General features: G+C 38.1%; 1 protein-coding gene across 4 annotated transcripts in view; it reads left to right on the top strand.

Annotated features, from left to right (window-relative positions):
* Window positions 1-2,619: 2,619 nt before the first annotated feature.
* col15a1b (collagen, type XV, alpha 1b) overlaps window positions 2,620-17,043 on the top strand; it is a 56,365-nt gene continuing 41,941 nt past the window's right edge. For 3 of the 4 annotated variants that reach the window (XM_048163839.1, XM_048163840.1, XM_048163836.1), the window contains exons 1-2: window positions 2,621-3,220; window positions 3,316-3,383. In XM_048163839.1, coding sequence (XP_048019796.1) covers window positions 3,189-3,220; window positions 3,316-3,383 — 100 coding nt within the window. In that variant the 5' untranslated portion in view covers window positions 2,621-3,188. Of the gene's footprint in view, window positions 3,221-3,315; window positions 3,384-17,043 lie in introns of all 4 variants that reach the window. The other variant, XM_048163837.1, reaches the window with a different exon arrangement.

Raw genomic sequence — 17,043 nt, 5'->3', positions numbered from 1 at the left:
GTCCTTAAACCAGGTACTGGTAGCTTTGGCACTGTGTGCAGGTGCCAAGTCCTGTTGGAAAATGAAATCTGCATCTCCATAAAGTTGGTCAGCAGCAGGAAGCATGAAGTGCTCTAAAACTTCCTGGTATACAGCTGAGTTGACCTTGGACCTCAGAAAACACAGTGGACCAACACCAGCAGATGACATGGCACCCTAAACCATCACTGACTGTGGAAACGTTACACTGGACCTCAAGCAACGTGGATTGTGTGCCTCTCCTCTCTTCCTCCAGACTATGGGATTTCCAAAGGAAATGCAAAATTTACTTTCATCAGAGAACATAACTTTGGACCACTCAGCAGCAGTCCAGTCCTTTTTGTCTTTAGCGCAGGCGAGACGCTTCTGACGCTGACTGTTCAAGAGTGGCTTGAAACAAGGAATGCGACAGCTGAAACCCATGTCTTGCATATGTCTGTGCGTAGTGGTTCTTGAAGCACTGACTCCAGCTGCAGTCCACTCTTTGTGAATCTCCCCCACATTTTTGAATGGGTTTTGTTTCACAATCCTCTCCAGGGTGCGGTTATCCCTATTGCTTGTACACTTTTTCTACCACATCTTTTCCTTCCCTTCGCCTCTCTATAAATGTGCTTGGACACAGAGCTCTGTGAACAGCCAGCCTCTTTTGCAATGACCTTTTGTGTCTTGTCCTCCTTGTGCAAGGTGTCAATGGTCGTCTTTTGGACAACTGTCAAGTCAGCAGTCTTCCCCATGATTGTGTAGCCTACAGAACTAGACTGAGAGACCATTTAAAGGCCTTTTGAGTTAATTAGCTGATTAGAGTGTGGCACCAGGTGTCTTCAATAATGAACCTTTTCACAATATTTTAATTTTCTGAGATACTGAATTTGGGATTTTACTTAGTTGTCAGTTATAATCATCAAAATTAAAAGAAATAAACATTTGAAATATATCAGTCTGTGTGTAATGAACATAATATACAAGTTTCACTTTTTGAATGGAATTAGTGAAATAAATCAACTTTTTGATGATATTCTAACTATATGACCAGCACTAAGTGTGTTTATTCTCAGATGGCAAATCATCCAGCTTCACAATCATAAAATATTTCTGCAAGAATCGCTCATTCCCTGAGCACAAGTTAGTGCTCCAATTAGTGGTGCATGTCAGGTCATCTGCATTCTCCAGGATTTCAAAGGCTTTCACACAAAACCATTAACATTTCAAGACTAGCTAATTGCAGGTTGTTGACAAGAATCACCCATTAATTTATCAACTTAACAAAACGCTTTATCTTGTAGACTTTTGTGGGCTGAAATACGAGAGCTTAACTGAACCGGGATGAGGACTCTCGTGATGATAACAGGGAGAGTGTGCTAGTGAAGAATAGGAAGGTCTCTCGTGGAGAAGGCTCTTTTGTTCAGGACCAAAGTCTTCTGTCTGACACAGGATCTGTACCCCTGATTTGTTGCATTGTTTCAGAGAAAGGTATGAGTGCCTTGAGGCAGCTCTGCATGTCTCTGTGGGGACAGTATGGGGTTTAAAAGCCCCCTGGTGAAAATCAAAAAAGGCTTTTGCTTCCTGGGTGGTCCTTCATAGACGTTATCTTCAAGTAGGTCTCTCAGGAGTTTGCTCGGTATGGTACAAGGATTCCCTAAGCATGTACTCTTGTCTTAAAAGCACCAGGGAATAAAGAGGAAATCCATTTTTAACTTAAAAATGGTGGAAAGAACCTTTGTTTGATAAATCAAGATATTTGTTCTTGCGTGTTAATGGAAAATATTAAGCATAGAACTCAAAATATTAACTTTTGTAAATCAAAATTGGAAATGCGGAAGATGAATACAAAAATTAAGGCTTCTAAATTTGATCATGGTGTCCCAATATTGTCTATAAGAAATCGCTGATCAGAATTACTGATCTGGGTTTAAGGATCAGTCCTTAAACCCAAAAGTGAAGGAGATTTTTCGAGCCAGGGAACTTCTAAAAGGTTTTTGGAATTGAAGTTTTATTTATAAAATAAACAAACAAATAAATAAATAAATCTCCAAGGTCATTGTTCGATTCTTAGGGAATGCATGAACTGTGCAAGTTGCTTTGGGTAAAAGCATCTGCCAAATGCAATAAGGTCTGTTGTTCATGTAAACAAACACTACTGTTCAAAAAAGTTGTAGAAAGTAATACTTTTATTCAGCATGCGGAGGATGCATTAAATTGGTCAAAAAGGACAGTAAATACATTTATAATGATACAAATGTTTTCTTAAAAAGTAGCCTATATATCAGAGTTTCCACTAAAATACTGTTTTCAACATTGATAATAATACGAACTGTTTCTTCAGCACCAAATCAGCATTTTAGAATGATTTCTGAAGGATCACGTGACTTCAGACTATATAAATGAAGCTAAAAAAGTCAGCTTTGCCTTCACAGGAATTAATTACATTTTATAATACATTAAAATAGAAAACAGTTATTTTAGACTATTATAATATTTCACAATGTTTTTTTAACTGTCAAATAAATTCAGCCTTGGTGAGCATGAAGAGACTTTTTTTCCAGAAACTTTTGAACGTGATAAATATAACCTACCACAAGGAATTGAGTTTACCTACTTGACTAACCACACAACAACAACTTATTAGCAGCATAAAGGCCTAAAAAACTTTCTCTCCGGTTTGGCCGACTAGTTTGGCATTGAGATTGAACAGCTTTAACGCTACAATATTGTGACAATATGCTTGTTTTGTTTCCCTAAAGAGTACTGTAGATGTTTTCTACTTGAGCATTTCGTCGAGAGTAAATTCGTGAAACAAAAAACGCATTTCATATTTTCTTCTCAGTGCGACATGAAAAGATTCGTGAGCAACACCGACGCGTGTTGTAACAGCCAAGGATGATTAAAAAACCCTCATATTTGTTGAGGGATTGAACAGCCGAGCTGTTTATGGGGTCACTGCACTAAAACGGATTTGAAAGAGTGGAGACCGTCGCTTCTCAGAGAATTTTCGGGGTCGGATTTCAGCAGTCCGTAGCGCTGCATAGTGCGGAGACTGAGGCAGTCTTTGTTCAGACAGTCTGAAGTGAGAGACTGGAGAGTCAGTCAGGAGGAGAGAAGTGAGAGAGGAGAGAGAAGAGTGGGTGACAACACTCTGGGAGTGTTGATATCCACGTTTTTGCACTAATCTTATGCTCATACTTCTGAACAAAATGAAACTTCGGTAAGTTGATGGGATGAATATAGATAATTGCTTCATGCAAACAATTGTGGATATGCTGTACTGTATTTGCGTTTAACATCACTGCATTCGTTTAGCCTCCTGTCGTGGCTCGTTGGTGCGCATCTCGCCTTGTGTCTCTCATCTGCGCTTCATGTGATGGAAGGTAGGTGAATGCTTTTAAATATTTTAAGTGCACATTTAGTACTATATTGACATCATGTAAGTCACAAAGTTGCACTGAAGGAATTTTGCATAACTCTTTACAAAGTAATTACAGTACAAACTAAACTATTTCTACCTGAGTTGACCCTTAAAATTACTTTAATTGCTGTTGTACAGACAGTACAGTATATATTTTGGTTGATTTAGTCATATTAAATAATACATTTGACTTAAATCAAACATGAAGTATACTTTTAGGTTTTTTGACAAAGTTTTACAGTGTGTTAATGGGAAACCAGTGTCAGATTGTGGTAGATTTTTCAGAAAAACTGGCAAATCTGACACCTGTAGGCCTTTATGTGATGTAAAGAACATGACAGAGTTGTAGACAGGTAAGATGATGACCGAGGTCACTATGCATACTTGATATGATTTCTTGATATGATTATACTTATAGTTTTTACTGATGATTTAGAATAGAATGAATCAAATGAAACCAGCCATGCTTAAACTTTAATCAGTGTGTGTGTGTGTGTTATACATCTATCTTTGTGAGGACCGGTTTGAGATTTAGACCATTGGAGTGAGGACAAAGAGAGTTAAGTGAGGACATTTTGGCTGTTGTGTGTGTGTGAGAGAGAGAAAGAGATGCTTCATCAGTTGTAGATCTTATGATCTTAAATGCCTGGCAGATTAGTAACTTTATTGAACTCCTACATGCATGTGATTTTAAATCTAGATAGATGTCTATTTCAGGTATTTGATTTCTGGTCCAGTGTTGTATTTATATTATAAAGCAAATGCTTCTGTTGTTTTATTTTTGATATAATGCAGGTATTTATTTGGTCATTTGGTCATTTGCTTGACCAAAAAAATATTATTTTTTAAGAGTAAACCAATAGATGCACTGAAAGGACCTGTGAGATGTTATAATGGTTTGTTCTACAGGCCTTGACATTGTGATACCGTATTTTTATGATAAGAAGATTTTTTTTTTTTTGAACTGTAAATATTCAAGTTGAAAGAAATTTTGTCTGTGTCAGTCTTAAGGAAGCACTTGCAGAGATTATAGCGCATCTGAAGGGACGTATTAACCCTAACCTCAAACAATCGGAGTATCGGGGAGCCTTCAGAAAGGTCCGTTACGACCACATCATAATCCATCCCTGCGTATAGGTCCAGTGCCTCACCAACCATTTAACAGCATCCTTCGTATAGAGAACAAAGTGTCTATGTGTGTCTGCTTATCATCAGGTTTGATGTGGCTGCCTGTGCAAACTCTGAATTAGGTGACATGCACAGGTAAATGTAGGTAAACATTGTTTTGTTTGATGCCAATTTCTGACAGCACCTATAGAACTGTTCAGAGAAGGCAGGTGACCTCTCTTTTATTGAGATATTGTTGTGTATGCTTCCATCGCTGTTCAAAGCTTGGAGTAGTAGCACGCCACGGCCTACATTTTTCAACACAATTATGTGCTCAGACGTCTGGAGTGGCCAAAAATTGGGGGATAAACTGTCAGAATAAAGTAAATCTTTCATATCCTCTCTGTGCAGGTTAGTTAATGAGCTCACTTTTTCAAAAGGCAGTCATCCAAACAACCATGTAACTTTAGATGCTCTCCACTGACCTGAAGAGCCTCATCAGTCTGACTTTTTATCTCTTTTAACTGCTAGCACTTTTAAAATCATTAGAAATTTTAAGTAATAAATGTCTAAACATTTGCCAGCACTTTATAATAAGGTTTTACATGTTAATATTAGTTATTTACATTAAGTATCATGAATTCACAATGAACAGTAAAATTTTTGAACAGCGTTTATTAGTCCTGTCAATGTTATTATTGCTCATAGGTCATATTACTTCTGTCAGAGGTGCGTGTAGTTTAAGTCCAACAGATAATGCGTGACGCAGAATGAACGAATAACTAGCAACTTTTAATGAACTCGAAGATATATCTGAAGCCAGGGCCGGCCCAGGCTCTGTTGGTGCCCTAGGCGAGATTTTAGATTCCCACCATTAAAAAATTCAGAAAATGCAGATTTTTCAAAACTTTACTATAATAACATAACATAACATAACATAACATAACATAACATAACATAACATAACATACTAATAAGTATTAACATAAATAAAAAGTAGTAAATCAATTGTGATAATATACAAATTTGACTTATAGTCACCTAAAGAATAACACAAAAATTAAATTACAAATTAAAGTGCAAATCAACAAAAATTGCAAAAAACTATTATATTTTCAGAATTACAGAACAGTTTCAAAACTCAACACGCCTGATCACTTTTTGGTGAATTAAAAGCAAGCAGTAATGTAACTGAAATTAAAACATCATTACAGAAGCTTACATTTATTTTAAAGAAAATAAAGTAAAATTAAATAAGCAGTTAACTCAAGCAAAAATGTTCCACAGTGTCAGTGCTGTCTAAAAATCAGTTTTTTCGTTGATGTCAATTTTATTTTATTCTAACAGTATTTTAATCAGTTCGATGATCGATCAGTACTAAAATTCTTAATTGTCAGTATTTGCTTAATATATGGGTGTAGGAGCGCACGATGGTCACAAGAGGGTGCTCTTCCGAGAAAAAAACTTTTGTGCAGCTCCCCCAGTCATTTTGCGCCCTAGGCAACTGCCATTGTCGCCTATGCCTTGGGCCGGCCCTGTCAGAAGCTACACATTCAGCTAGGGTTGTCAAAAATACTGACTTCGGTACCAAGTCGGTATTGACATTTTAAAAATGTGACGATGCCAGCATTTCCCCCTAGCATTTTGAGCACTGTTGAGCGGATTCTTAAACACCTCTGATTGGCCATTGTGTTCACGAGCTCAACAGAGATGTCTGTGATTGGCTACAATGATCAACGCTTCAAAAACATGATGTAAATAGACATCTTTGACGCTCTTCACCGAGCACTTATACAGATACACATGAGAGTATTTCATGTTTGAAATCAGGCGTCTATCAGCGGATATATTAGGGATGCTTTCAAACACTCCTGTGTGTATCTGTGTAAGTGCTCGGTGAAGAGCGTTAAAGATTAATACACGGAGGAGGATCATTAACAGAACAGGGAGCAGGTGTGTACTAATCAGAAAACATGACAACAAGTAAGGAATTAGAACACGGGCAAAACAGAGGGTACGTTTACATGACAATGATGTACTAAATACGGAATAGTTTTTCGTTTGCGTTTTTCATGTACAGATGACAACATTGTCATTCACACTGAACTGCAAAAGCTATTAAAATATATTATGCTCCTAGGTCAGTAGTTGGCGATGTCACTTTGTAAAAAAAAACTACGCGCCTAATACGCATATGCATGACGTCACTGTTTTCACAAATTCGTAGTTTACACGGAGACAATAACAGTATCGTTTTTTTAAAAAATAAACTTTAAAACTATTTTCAAAAATTTGCATTTTCAGACCCCCAAAATGCCATTTTCGTGTAAATGAATGGAACAAAATGCATAAAAAGTTTTCCGTTTTTAGTTGAAAACGGTGTTGTGTAAACGCACCTATGGACAGTCTCTCGTTTATTTAAAGGTGCTCTAAGCGATCCTGGGTGGAGTAACTTCCTGTTGACGTTCGAAGTGTTGTCAAACAAAACAGAGGCTAGCTAGACCCTCCCTCCTCCTCCTCCTCCCCCTCCTCCTCGGCTGGAGCATGTTTATTATGTTTCGTGGTCCAGACTGCACCAGTTTGTTTTTGTTTCCGTTTTTGGAGCTTGTGGCGACTACAGAGACCGCGTTTTTTTACAGTGTGTTCAGGGGACAGGCAGCTAGCGGATAGTGAGGAAATGTTTGCTGTATGTGACAAAAAATGTTTTGGCCTAAAAACGTGTGACATCGCTTAGAGCACATTTAATCAAAAATACAGTGAAGACAGAAATATTGTTAAAATATTTTTTTTTCTATTTGAATATATTTTAAAATGTAATTTATTCCTGTGATAGCAAGCTGAATTTTCAGTGTAATTACTCCAGTCTTCTTCAGTGTCACATGATCCTTCAGAATTCATTCTAATATGCTGATTTGCTGCTCAAGAAACATTTCTTTTTATTATCAATGTTGAAAATAGTTGTGCTGCTTAATATTTTTGTGAAAACCATGATATGCATTTTTAGAATTATTTTATAAATAGAAAGTTCAAAAGAACAGCATTTACATCAAAATAAATCTTTTGTAACATTATAAATATCTTGACTATCACTTTTGATCAATTTAATGCGTCCTTGCTGAATAAAAGTATTAATTTTAATAATCTTATCGATTAATAAATGCTGTAAAAAGTATTGTTAGTTTTTGTGTCACTTTTGTGTTGACTAAAGTTCAAATAGTAGTATTACCATGGCAATATGTGGCTTTCAAGTATGGATGACACAAAAAATGGTCTTGTTCTTTTTGATTATAGATTAAATCCTCAGATTTAATGAATGATGGAAAAGCAATTTTAAACAAGCAGCTCTGTTTAATATCTGTTTAAGTGAGTGAACACTGAGAACAAGAGAGAGTTTGAGATGCTGTTGTATCCTCATTCTATTCATTGTTTTAGGCAGCTAATTGTACATAATTTCTCCTTCTGTCTGGTTATATTGGATATTATTTAGATGTTTCATTTTTTGTGAGTCTTTAATGCACACTCTAATCGAAACCCCATTCACCATACAATGAAGATGAGGGTTAAAAGTAGTAGCATTGTAGTAACAGAATATTTGTATAGTGTAGATAATAATATAGAATATTTTTGTCATTTGTCTGGGATTGTCTAACTACTTTTAGTTAAAGGTGCCCTAGATTCAAAAATTGAATTTACCTCGGCATAGTTAAATAACAAGAGTTCAGTACACGGAAATGACATACAGTGAGTCTCAAACTCCATTGTTTCCTCCTTCTTATATAAATCTCATTTGTTTAAAAGATCTCAGAAGAAGAGGCGAATCTCAACATAACACCGACTGTTACGTAACAGTCGGGGTGTACGCCCCCAATATTTGCATATATAAGCAAGCAAGGACAATAGCAAAAAATGGCAGATGGAGCAATAATAACTGACATGATTCATGATAACATGATATTTTTAGTGATATTTGTAAATTGTCTTTCTAAATGTTTCGTTAGCATGTTGCTAATGTACTGTTAAATGTGGTTAAAGTTACCATCGTTTCTTACTGTATTCACGGAGACAAGAGCCGTCGCTATTTTCATTTTTAAACACTTGCAGTCTGTATAATGCATAAACACAACTTCATTCTTTATAAATCTCTCCAACAGTGTAGCAATAGCCGTTAGCCACGGAGCACAGCCTCAAACTCATTCAGAATCAATGTAAACATCAAAATAAACACTGTACTTACGCGATTAGACATGCTGCATGACGAACACTTTGTAAAGATCCATTTTGAGGGTTATATTAGCTGTTTGAACTTTTTTTATGTTGTTTAAGGCAAGCGTGAGCTCTTGGGGCGTGGAGCACCAGATTTAAAGGGCCACACACCCTGAATTGGCTCATTTCTAATTATGCCCCAAAATAGGCAGTTAAAAAAATGAATTAAAAAAAATCTATGGGGTATTTTGAGCTGAAACTTCACAGACACATTCAGGGGACACCTTAGACTTATATGACATCTTTTTAAAAAAAGTTCTAGGGCACCTTTAAGACAACATTTACTCACTTGTGGCCAAATACTGATTTGTGGAATCTGAGCCAATTTAAGTTCAGATTCAGCAGTGAAGCTGTCTGAGGAGAGATCAGACACTCTTTTTGCCACAATTCCAATAGTAAAGTGGAATTTTCAGTAAATTTCATACAGAGATTGGTGAAGTAGACTGGTGCTGCTGCTGCAGTTTTTGATTCATTCCTGCACTGCTCATGTTATGCGTGGCTGTGTCCTGTACCTGATGTATAGTTGTGTATAGAAGGTCATTTGTATGTTTTTACAGTGGCTTGGTTTGGATTTGTTGGCATAATTTATGGCATCATGATCATATTTTCTGGAGGTTGTCACTGCATTTCTGAATTCACATCGAGAGGAAGGAATCTTCTAAAATCAATAAATGTTCTGCATTAATCAAATTCAGCTTTAATAAAACACTCACAATAGCCTAATATCTTTGATCTCTTTCTTGCTGTGATAACACCTGCCTGGGAAGTCCTCTAAATATAGCAAAGTAGTCATGTAGAATGTGTCATTTTTAGTGGTTAGATAAATATAAAATATAATGCTTGTATTATTGTTTACCTACCGTTTTTCACCGAAATGTTGATGGTTGTGGTCTGTGGCTTATGCATGACGTACTTTGCACTGTTGAGTTTAAATGGCTGTGTTTCACTCCCAAAAGTCCCTCTTTGATTTTTCTGGCCTCAATACTGCAGCAGACCAGATCACCTTAAAAGAGTTAGTAGCATATTTTCTTTGTTTTCCTTAAATTAATCAGATACTGTAATACGCTGAAAAAGTACATTGACCCTAAAAGTGACATCATCGATTTGCAAGGAAGTTCCGCTCTGCAGTTTTTCTGATTTACAATACATCCATTTAGCCCATACAGTGATATATTACACACATCGGAAAATACACAGCATGGAAAAAAACACATCACCCCTCCAGCCCCCCGCCCCGTCAAGCTCATCTTTCCCAGGGAAGTCTTGGTAAGGGTCAGACTGAGTTTGAGAATGGCCTGAATGGATAGCTGTTGTCCACTGTTGTGTTTTTTTCCTTGTCTACACTGTGCTGGTCTAGGGTTTGTCAGTGTGCATGGTGTACATAATTACCTAATTTCTACAGACAGTCAGTCGCAGCACACACTATAATGATCCTGGAAATAAAGGTATGCGTGTTAGTCTGAGTTTGCAATTGTGTTTGTATGTGAAATCACAATGGGGAGTAGAATTGCTATCACCAAATAAATAAATAAATGATTCTATCTAATGAGTCTAAAAATAGTGTGAGTTTGCAAGTGTAATTGTATGTGAGGTCACAATGTGGGGTAGACTTGTTATATATACAATTATCTACACTGATGAGCCAAAATATTATGAACATCACATGTGAAGCAAATGTCATTGATCATCTCATAACAAGGTCACATATTAAGGTCTGGTTAGAATAGATGGTAAGCAAACAATCCGCTCTCGTAATCAACGTGTTAGATGCAGGAGAAATGGGCCGGAATAAAGATCTGAGCGACTTTGACAAGTGCCAAATTGTATTGCCAAAGCGACGGGGTCAGAGTGTCTCTGAAAACAGCAGGGCTTGTGGGTTGCTCCCGGTCAGCAGTGGTGAGAATTTACCAACAGTGGTCTGAGGAGGGACAAACCAAAAACCGGCAACAGGTTAATTGATGCACGAGGGCAACGGAGGCTATCCCGTCTGGTCTGAGCCATCAGAAGGTCTGCTGTGGCACATGTCACATTAGATTTTAATGATGGTTATGGGAGGAATGTTTCAACACACAGTGCATTGCATTCTGCTGCATATGAGGCTGCGTAACCGGAGACCACTCAGAGTGCCTATGATGACCCCTGCTTTGATGGCCATGTATGTGTGCACCATTTACCTGGGGAAATGATGACACCAGGATGCACAGTTCAAGAGTTAATGAAGACTTCAAAGTGTTGCCCTGACCTCCAAATTCCCCAGATCTCAATCCAATTGAACATCCAATTGATCATTTTGCTGGTCCAATGCTGGTCCATGCTGGTCCTATGCTGGTCCAATGCTGGTCCAATGCTGGTTCAATGCTGGTCCTAAGCTGGTCCAGGTCCAGCATGGACCAGCATAGAACCAGCTCTGGACCAGAATAGGAACAGCATGGACCAGCATAGGACCAGCTCTGGACCAGCATAGGAACAGCATAGGAACAGCATATGAACAGCATGGACCAGCATAGGACCAGCTCTGGTCCAGCATATAGGAACAGCATGGACCAGCATAGGACCAGCTCTGGACCAGCATAGGAACAGCATATGAACAGCATGGACCAGCATAGGACCAGCTCTGGTCCAGCATATAGGAACAGCATGGACCAGCATAGGACCAGCTCTGGACCAGCATAGGAACAGCATATGAACAGCATGGACCAGCATAGGACCAGCTCTGGTCCAGCATATAGGAACAGCATGGACCAGCATAGGACCAGCTCTGGTCCAGCATATAGGAACAGCATGGACCAGCATAGGACCAGCTCTGGACCAGCATAGGAACAGCATATGAACAGCATGGACCAGCATAGGACCAGCTCTGGTCCAGCATAGGAATGGCATAGGACCAGCATGGACCAGCATAGGACCAGCAAGGACCAGTATAGGACCAGCACTTGACCAGCATAAACCAGCTCAAACCAGCATACCAGCTTCAAAACCTACCTTTACCAGCATATGCTATTTTTTTCAGCAGGGTTGTATGTCTGAGCAGCCTTAAGTTAAGAGCACTGCACCACATAACCCACAAGTATGTTTCTCTGGGTTAATATAGTCAACAATCTGCTCCTCTAATGATGTCCATTCAGTTGGTTCATTGGATTTGACTTTACTCTCACAGTGAACCACAAATATTCAAAGAAGCAAAGTCAGGCACATTTAAAAGCATTTAAACAAACTCTATTAACTTAGTATTTTGGTATTAGCTTCCTGATATCAACATCCGTCTCGGTTTATCTGATCACAAACCCCATTTCCTCGAATTCACTTCAACATGAAGCATCACACAAAAGTGTTACGCTTCCCTTACGTCCCACAGAGGTACCCCAAAAACCTTTTGAGGGACGCCTTTTCTGTCTCTGTGCATATTCTTTGCCTTTTTGCTCTCCTTCTCTATTTAATTTTGTAATTACTTTAGGGAGCCTCCTTCATCGTCAGTCAACTGTGACCTCCAGGTGGGTGATTGAGTGATTTAGAATTGACTGAACTGTGATTTTGGGGCCTGGACATTCCTATCATTCTCTTCCCAGGAGACGAGCCTATCACTGACCCTTAGGAACTCTGCATTACAATGAGCATGGTAAACTCCCTTAAAACCTGCGGACTTTACTGGTACACATAAGAGGGAGTTATAATGTATAGCATGTCCTGCTGTTGCCACATTCATGCTGAACTCCTCTTCATATTTGTATAATTGAGTAGAAGTTGTAACTTTCTGAAGCTACACCATCCATGTATGGCAAATCAGTTCCATGGTGGTTCAATTTAAAATGTTTCACAGTTTAATAAGGAAAGTTAAGCAGTTAAATGTAAGAGGAATGGATTGGTCACTGTAAACACGCTTAAAACCGAACATTTCCTGCTCTCAACAAGCTGCAGAAAGCTGTGCTACTTGCATATCTACAACAAGAAAAAAGCGGGTGGGGACTGTTGCCATAAAGAAAACATGTTACACAGAAGCAGCATTGAGTTTGAGCTTCTTTCTACTCTTATAGGTGTGTGAGGAGGTTATAATGACCTGAGTCAGAGTGAAGAACACTAGGCCACTGTCTGCTCGGACACAGTTCCTCCCTCCCCACCCAGCAGCTTAATTTGATTGGTTCAAAAAAACTGACTTTCTGTGATGTCACACATTGGCTTATGTCATGGTACCAAAGAAAACACCCACAAATACATATTGCTGAAAGCTAAAATAACTTGACTACTAAAATATTTGGCAAGATCTCACTTTAGTGTGGAGGAGATCGTTTTGTTGGTGTTCAGATACCTGTGTACATTTCAGTAAAGTTCTTTCACTTAAATAAGTTCAAAATAAAGAGCAGTGCTTACGTATTAGAGGGAATTTACTGTAACTGTACTAGATGGGTGGATGCATTTGCTACTTATTTACGATTTAGTTCATGCTTGAATTTGCCTAGTGGCCCCAAAAAGAATTTGGACACTTTGGTGTCACTTAATGTATACATATCTTTGTATTATAAAACAGAACATCAAAGTGGCTTTGTTTGGCTTGTTAATTTATTAGTTTTATTATTTATTAAAGAATGAGTGCAAAAGTACACTTTCAAAGCACAGAGGAGTTTTTTAGGCTTGAAATTACAAAGACAAAACATTATGAACATTTTCTGACATTTATTTCTTTCTGACATGAAGTTTGACCTAAGTGTCTGGAAGGGTTCAAATACTTTTTGGGGTCACTGCACAGTACACAGTATTTACTATAATTTAGCCAGATATAAAGATGCCTTGCAAAACAACAATCTCCCTATCTAATTCAATAGGCAGTGCCCACAGATTGTTTCCCTGGGTTGTAGCTGTGGGGTTTCTTTTCTTAGTTGGAGTTGATGATGTAAACAACTAATCAGACAACAGGCCACAAAATACCGTCTGACATCAAGTATGCTACTGCCCTTGAGTAACAGCCCATGGAGTCACTAAAAAAACAGACAAGTGCAGATTTTACTGAATAGCCTCTGGAGTGTGATTTTGATTTAATGTGGCCAAGCACTGTTTTTGTTCACCCACAAAGCCTCCTTCATTTTGCTAATTGATTACTGAAGCCCAACTACTGTCAGCTCCTGTTCTCTCACTAGCGCTGATGCTAATCCCTCGGTACTAAGACCCTCACATGCACTTACGACCAATCAGTCAACACAATGGACCACCACACTGATACTTGAGCCAGTGCAGGGTTCAAAATCATAATATGTGTTTCTACATCGAAATATGTTTTGATTTCAATTGAGTGATTAGCATATTAGCTTATCGCTTTGTTTATATGTCTTCATAGGATTTTCAGTATTTATACATGTTTGTGGGACACAGTTCCTGACACATTTTGTGTCGTTTCTGTGAGCTTGTTTGAGTGACATGGTAGATCTTACACTAATGGTGAGTTTCTGTAATTCACCACTAGGGAGAGCTGGATGATCACTGTTTGTGATATTACCAGGATTCTGACACACGCTAGTCAGTTTGATTGTTGAAAGGGTTCAAATTTAATTCCATTCCATTCCATTTACAGAACCTTCACAATATGTGATTCTAGAGTCAGTTGTTATTATATTCTCAAAAAATGTTTTTTATAATTAAGTCTCAGTGCCTAAGTACCACAATAAGTGCTTCAAGAGGGTGAATCTTGTAGTAATTGGCTATTAGAATATATTTACTCTGTATAAATACTGACTTTTTCAGTAAGAGAAATGTGATGCAAACAAGGTGTCTAGGACTTAATTCGTGTCTAGCTCTTAATTCATTCAACTCTGGCATTTAGAGGACAGTACTGTCTAATTGGTCCATTAGGCATAATGCCCTTGAGTGGAGGCCATGGGCTGCTAATTGAGACTTTTCTATAGACAAGAAATCCTCAGTATTGCACAGCTGATGGCTTTTAACAATAAACCAATTACTGAATGTTACTGGGGTACAGGAAAGTGAATAATGTGGTTGGTTGGATGGGAAAATCATCTCTGCTGCTTAACCTGTGGGTATCAAATAAAGGATAACAGTGCGAGTTCCTTCATATTCACATGAGACGCAATGGCAAGCTGACCCTCTGCCTTCCTTATTATTGACCTTTACACTTCAAAATGCTTTATACCCTTTTTTTTCAGGGTAGATTAAGAGTTACATTTTCATTCACCCAGAGTCAGGATTTGACACACAGCAGAATGTATTACTAGGATGAATAGGAACGCACCTGACTTAAATCTCCACTTTGACACCCTAGACGTCTCCTCTGTGACACCTATAAATTTATACTCTGCATCTTCTCTTCGACACCTGCTTTGAGTCGGACAATGTCTCACCCCTTTTGAACACTATCAGGTCTCTAGTGTTCCACTAAAGACCATCTCTTGGGAATAGAAGTAATATATGTAGTGTCTAGCCTGCCGCTCAGTAGTAATCAGACAGACTCCAGACAATGCCTTCGAATATGCTTTAATCACGGCCGGGAGGATCTCAGACCAATTTCGGAGAGAATCCCCTGGACAAAAAGAGTACAACAGTTTATATAGAAGAAGTGCATGGCAAAGGTGACATGATTCATTAGGCCTACATAATTTTTCTCTAGTATGATTGGTTTATCATATGTGTAATTTTCTGTTACTAGGTAAAAGCAAATTTGGATTTCTTGATACTTCAACTTGCTACTCAAGTCTTGAGGTTATGTATTTAGACAGCCGTCTAGTTTTGTTTCCTCTTTTGTTATATAACACACACTAATTTTGGTGGACATTGGGGACATTTAGTTTTCAAAAACATGTTAATCCTGCAAGAAAAAGGAATGTTAGATATGATTAATTAAAAAATTCCTTCACAATAGACACATCAGATTGGTAAATGAAGCAGGATATATTAAGTGGATTAAAGGCAAGTAACTGTCAATAAAATCAGACTGTTTCATTTGTTCAGCTCAGTTGTCCACTCTTTATTGATTTACTGTAGATATAAAAGTGAGGTTTTTTTGACAGTTTTTGAATTGGTTTTTTTTTTCACATCTTTAAGTCTTACTGTATGTTTTTATTTTGACAGATGAATGCACGATTAACAGTTACTTTAGTGTGAATGTCCCCATTGGCCCTTCAGGTCTACATGAAGATGAAGCTTTTCTTCTCCCAACAACCCTATTGTAAATTAAACCCTAACAATCTGCAACAATCTCAAGCACACACTGTCACCCTATGGCTCAGAACAGACTCTCTTTGTCACTGTATTGATGTGCTGTGATCACTGAGCTGTGGAGACTTGGCTGATGAATTTGGCTCAGTATTTCCATGCCCTGGTTTTTCCCTCAGCTTGCAGAGTACAAACTCCTAGTTTTCCCATGTTCCTGGACATAGAGGCCCAGAATATGACTGTCCTTCTGAGAGTTGTCTGATAACTCCAGGCTAAAGTTTTAATAACATAGAAAGTACAAACCGTTCAAAAGTTTGGGTCCAGTAAGATTTCTTTTTAAAATAATTATTATTTTGAAAAACGTTAAAACTTTTATTTCGCAAGGATGCATTAAATTGATCAAACGTGACAGTAAAGACTATTTCAAATAAGTCCTGTTTCCTTTCCCCAGGAAGAAGGGACATTGGGGTGGTACTTAGTGTGTTTCGACCGCAGCGACCAGGGTCTAAATGAAGTTCTGGTTAAAAAAATTCCCCCTCAGAAAGTCCCTGCTCACGAGGTAGCACTTTTTCAAAATTCAGGAACTTTCTGGGGTGGGACTTGGGTGCTGAACATGCTGATTGGATGAGTTCATGCAGTATTTTGATTGGTTGACTCCACGCAGCATTTTATTTCAAAAGTCTGTTGGGGTGCATGTTTGCTATTCGAATCAACAAAAAATATGACCGTTGGATCGACGACAATGTTCAGGCTTTATTAAGCATATATGCGGAGGACAAAATCCAGCGGGAACTCGAAAATCGCACGCAGTCCTATGTCACCAGATTAATTTGCCTAATCTTCACGGTACTTTAGACCGTGATGGAAATGCAGACAGCAACAGGTGTGGGGGAAAAGTTTTTCCTGGGAAAAACAAATTGTTCCTTGTAATTTTGGTGGAAATGCAGCTTTATATGCTGTTCTTTTGAATTTTGCTGATTCTCATCAAAGAATCCTGAAAAAAATGTGTCACAGTTTAAAAAAATATTAAGCAGCACAACTGTTTTCAAACTTGACAATAATAAGAAATGTTTCTTGAGCAGCAAATCAGCATATTA

Source organism: Megalobrama amblycephala, linkage group LG17 (genome assembly GCF_018812025.1).
Source record: "Megalobrama amblycephala isolate DHTTF-2021 linkage group LG17, ASM1881202v1, whole genome shotgun sequence".
NCBI classification, from domain to species: Eukaryota; Metazoa; Chordata; class Actinopteri; order Cypriniformes; family Xenocyprididae; genus Megalobrama; species Megalobrama amblycephala.
This window is presented reverse-complemented; position numbering and strand designations above follow the sequence as displayed.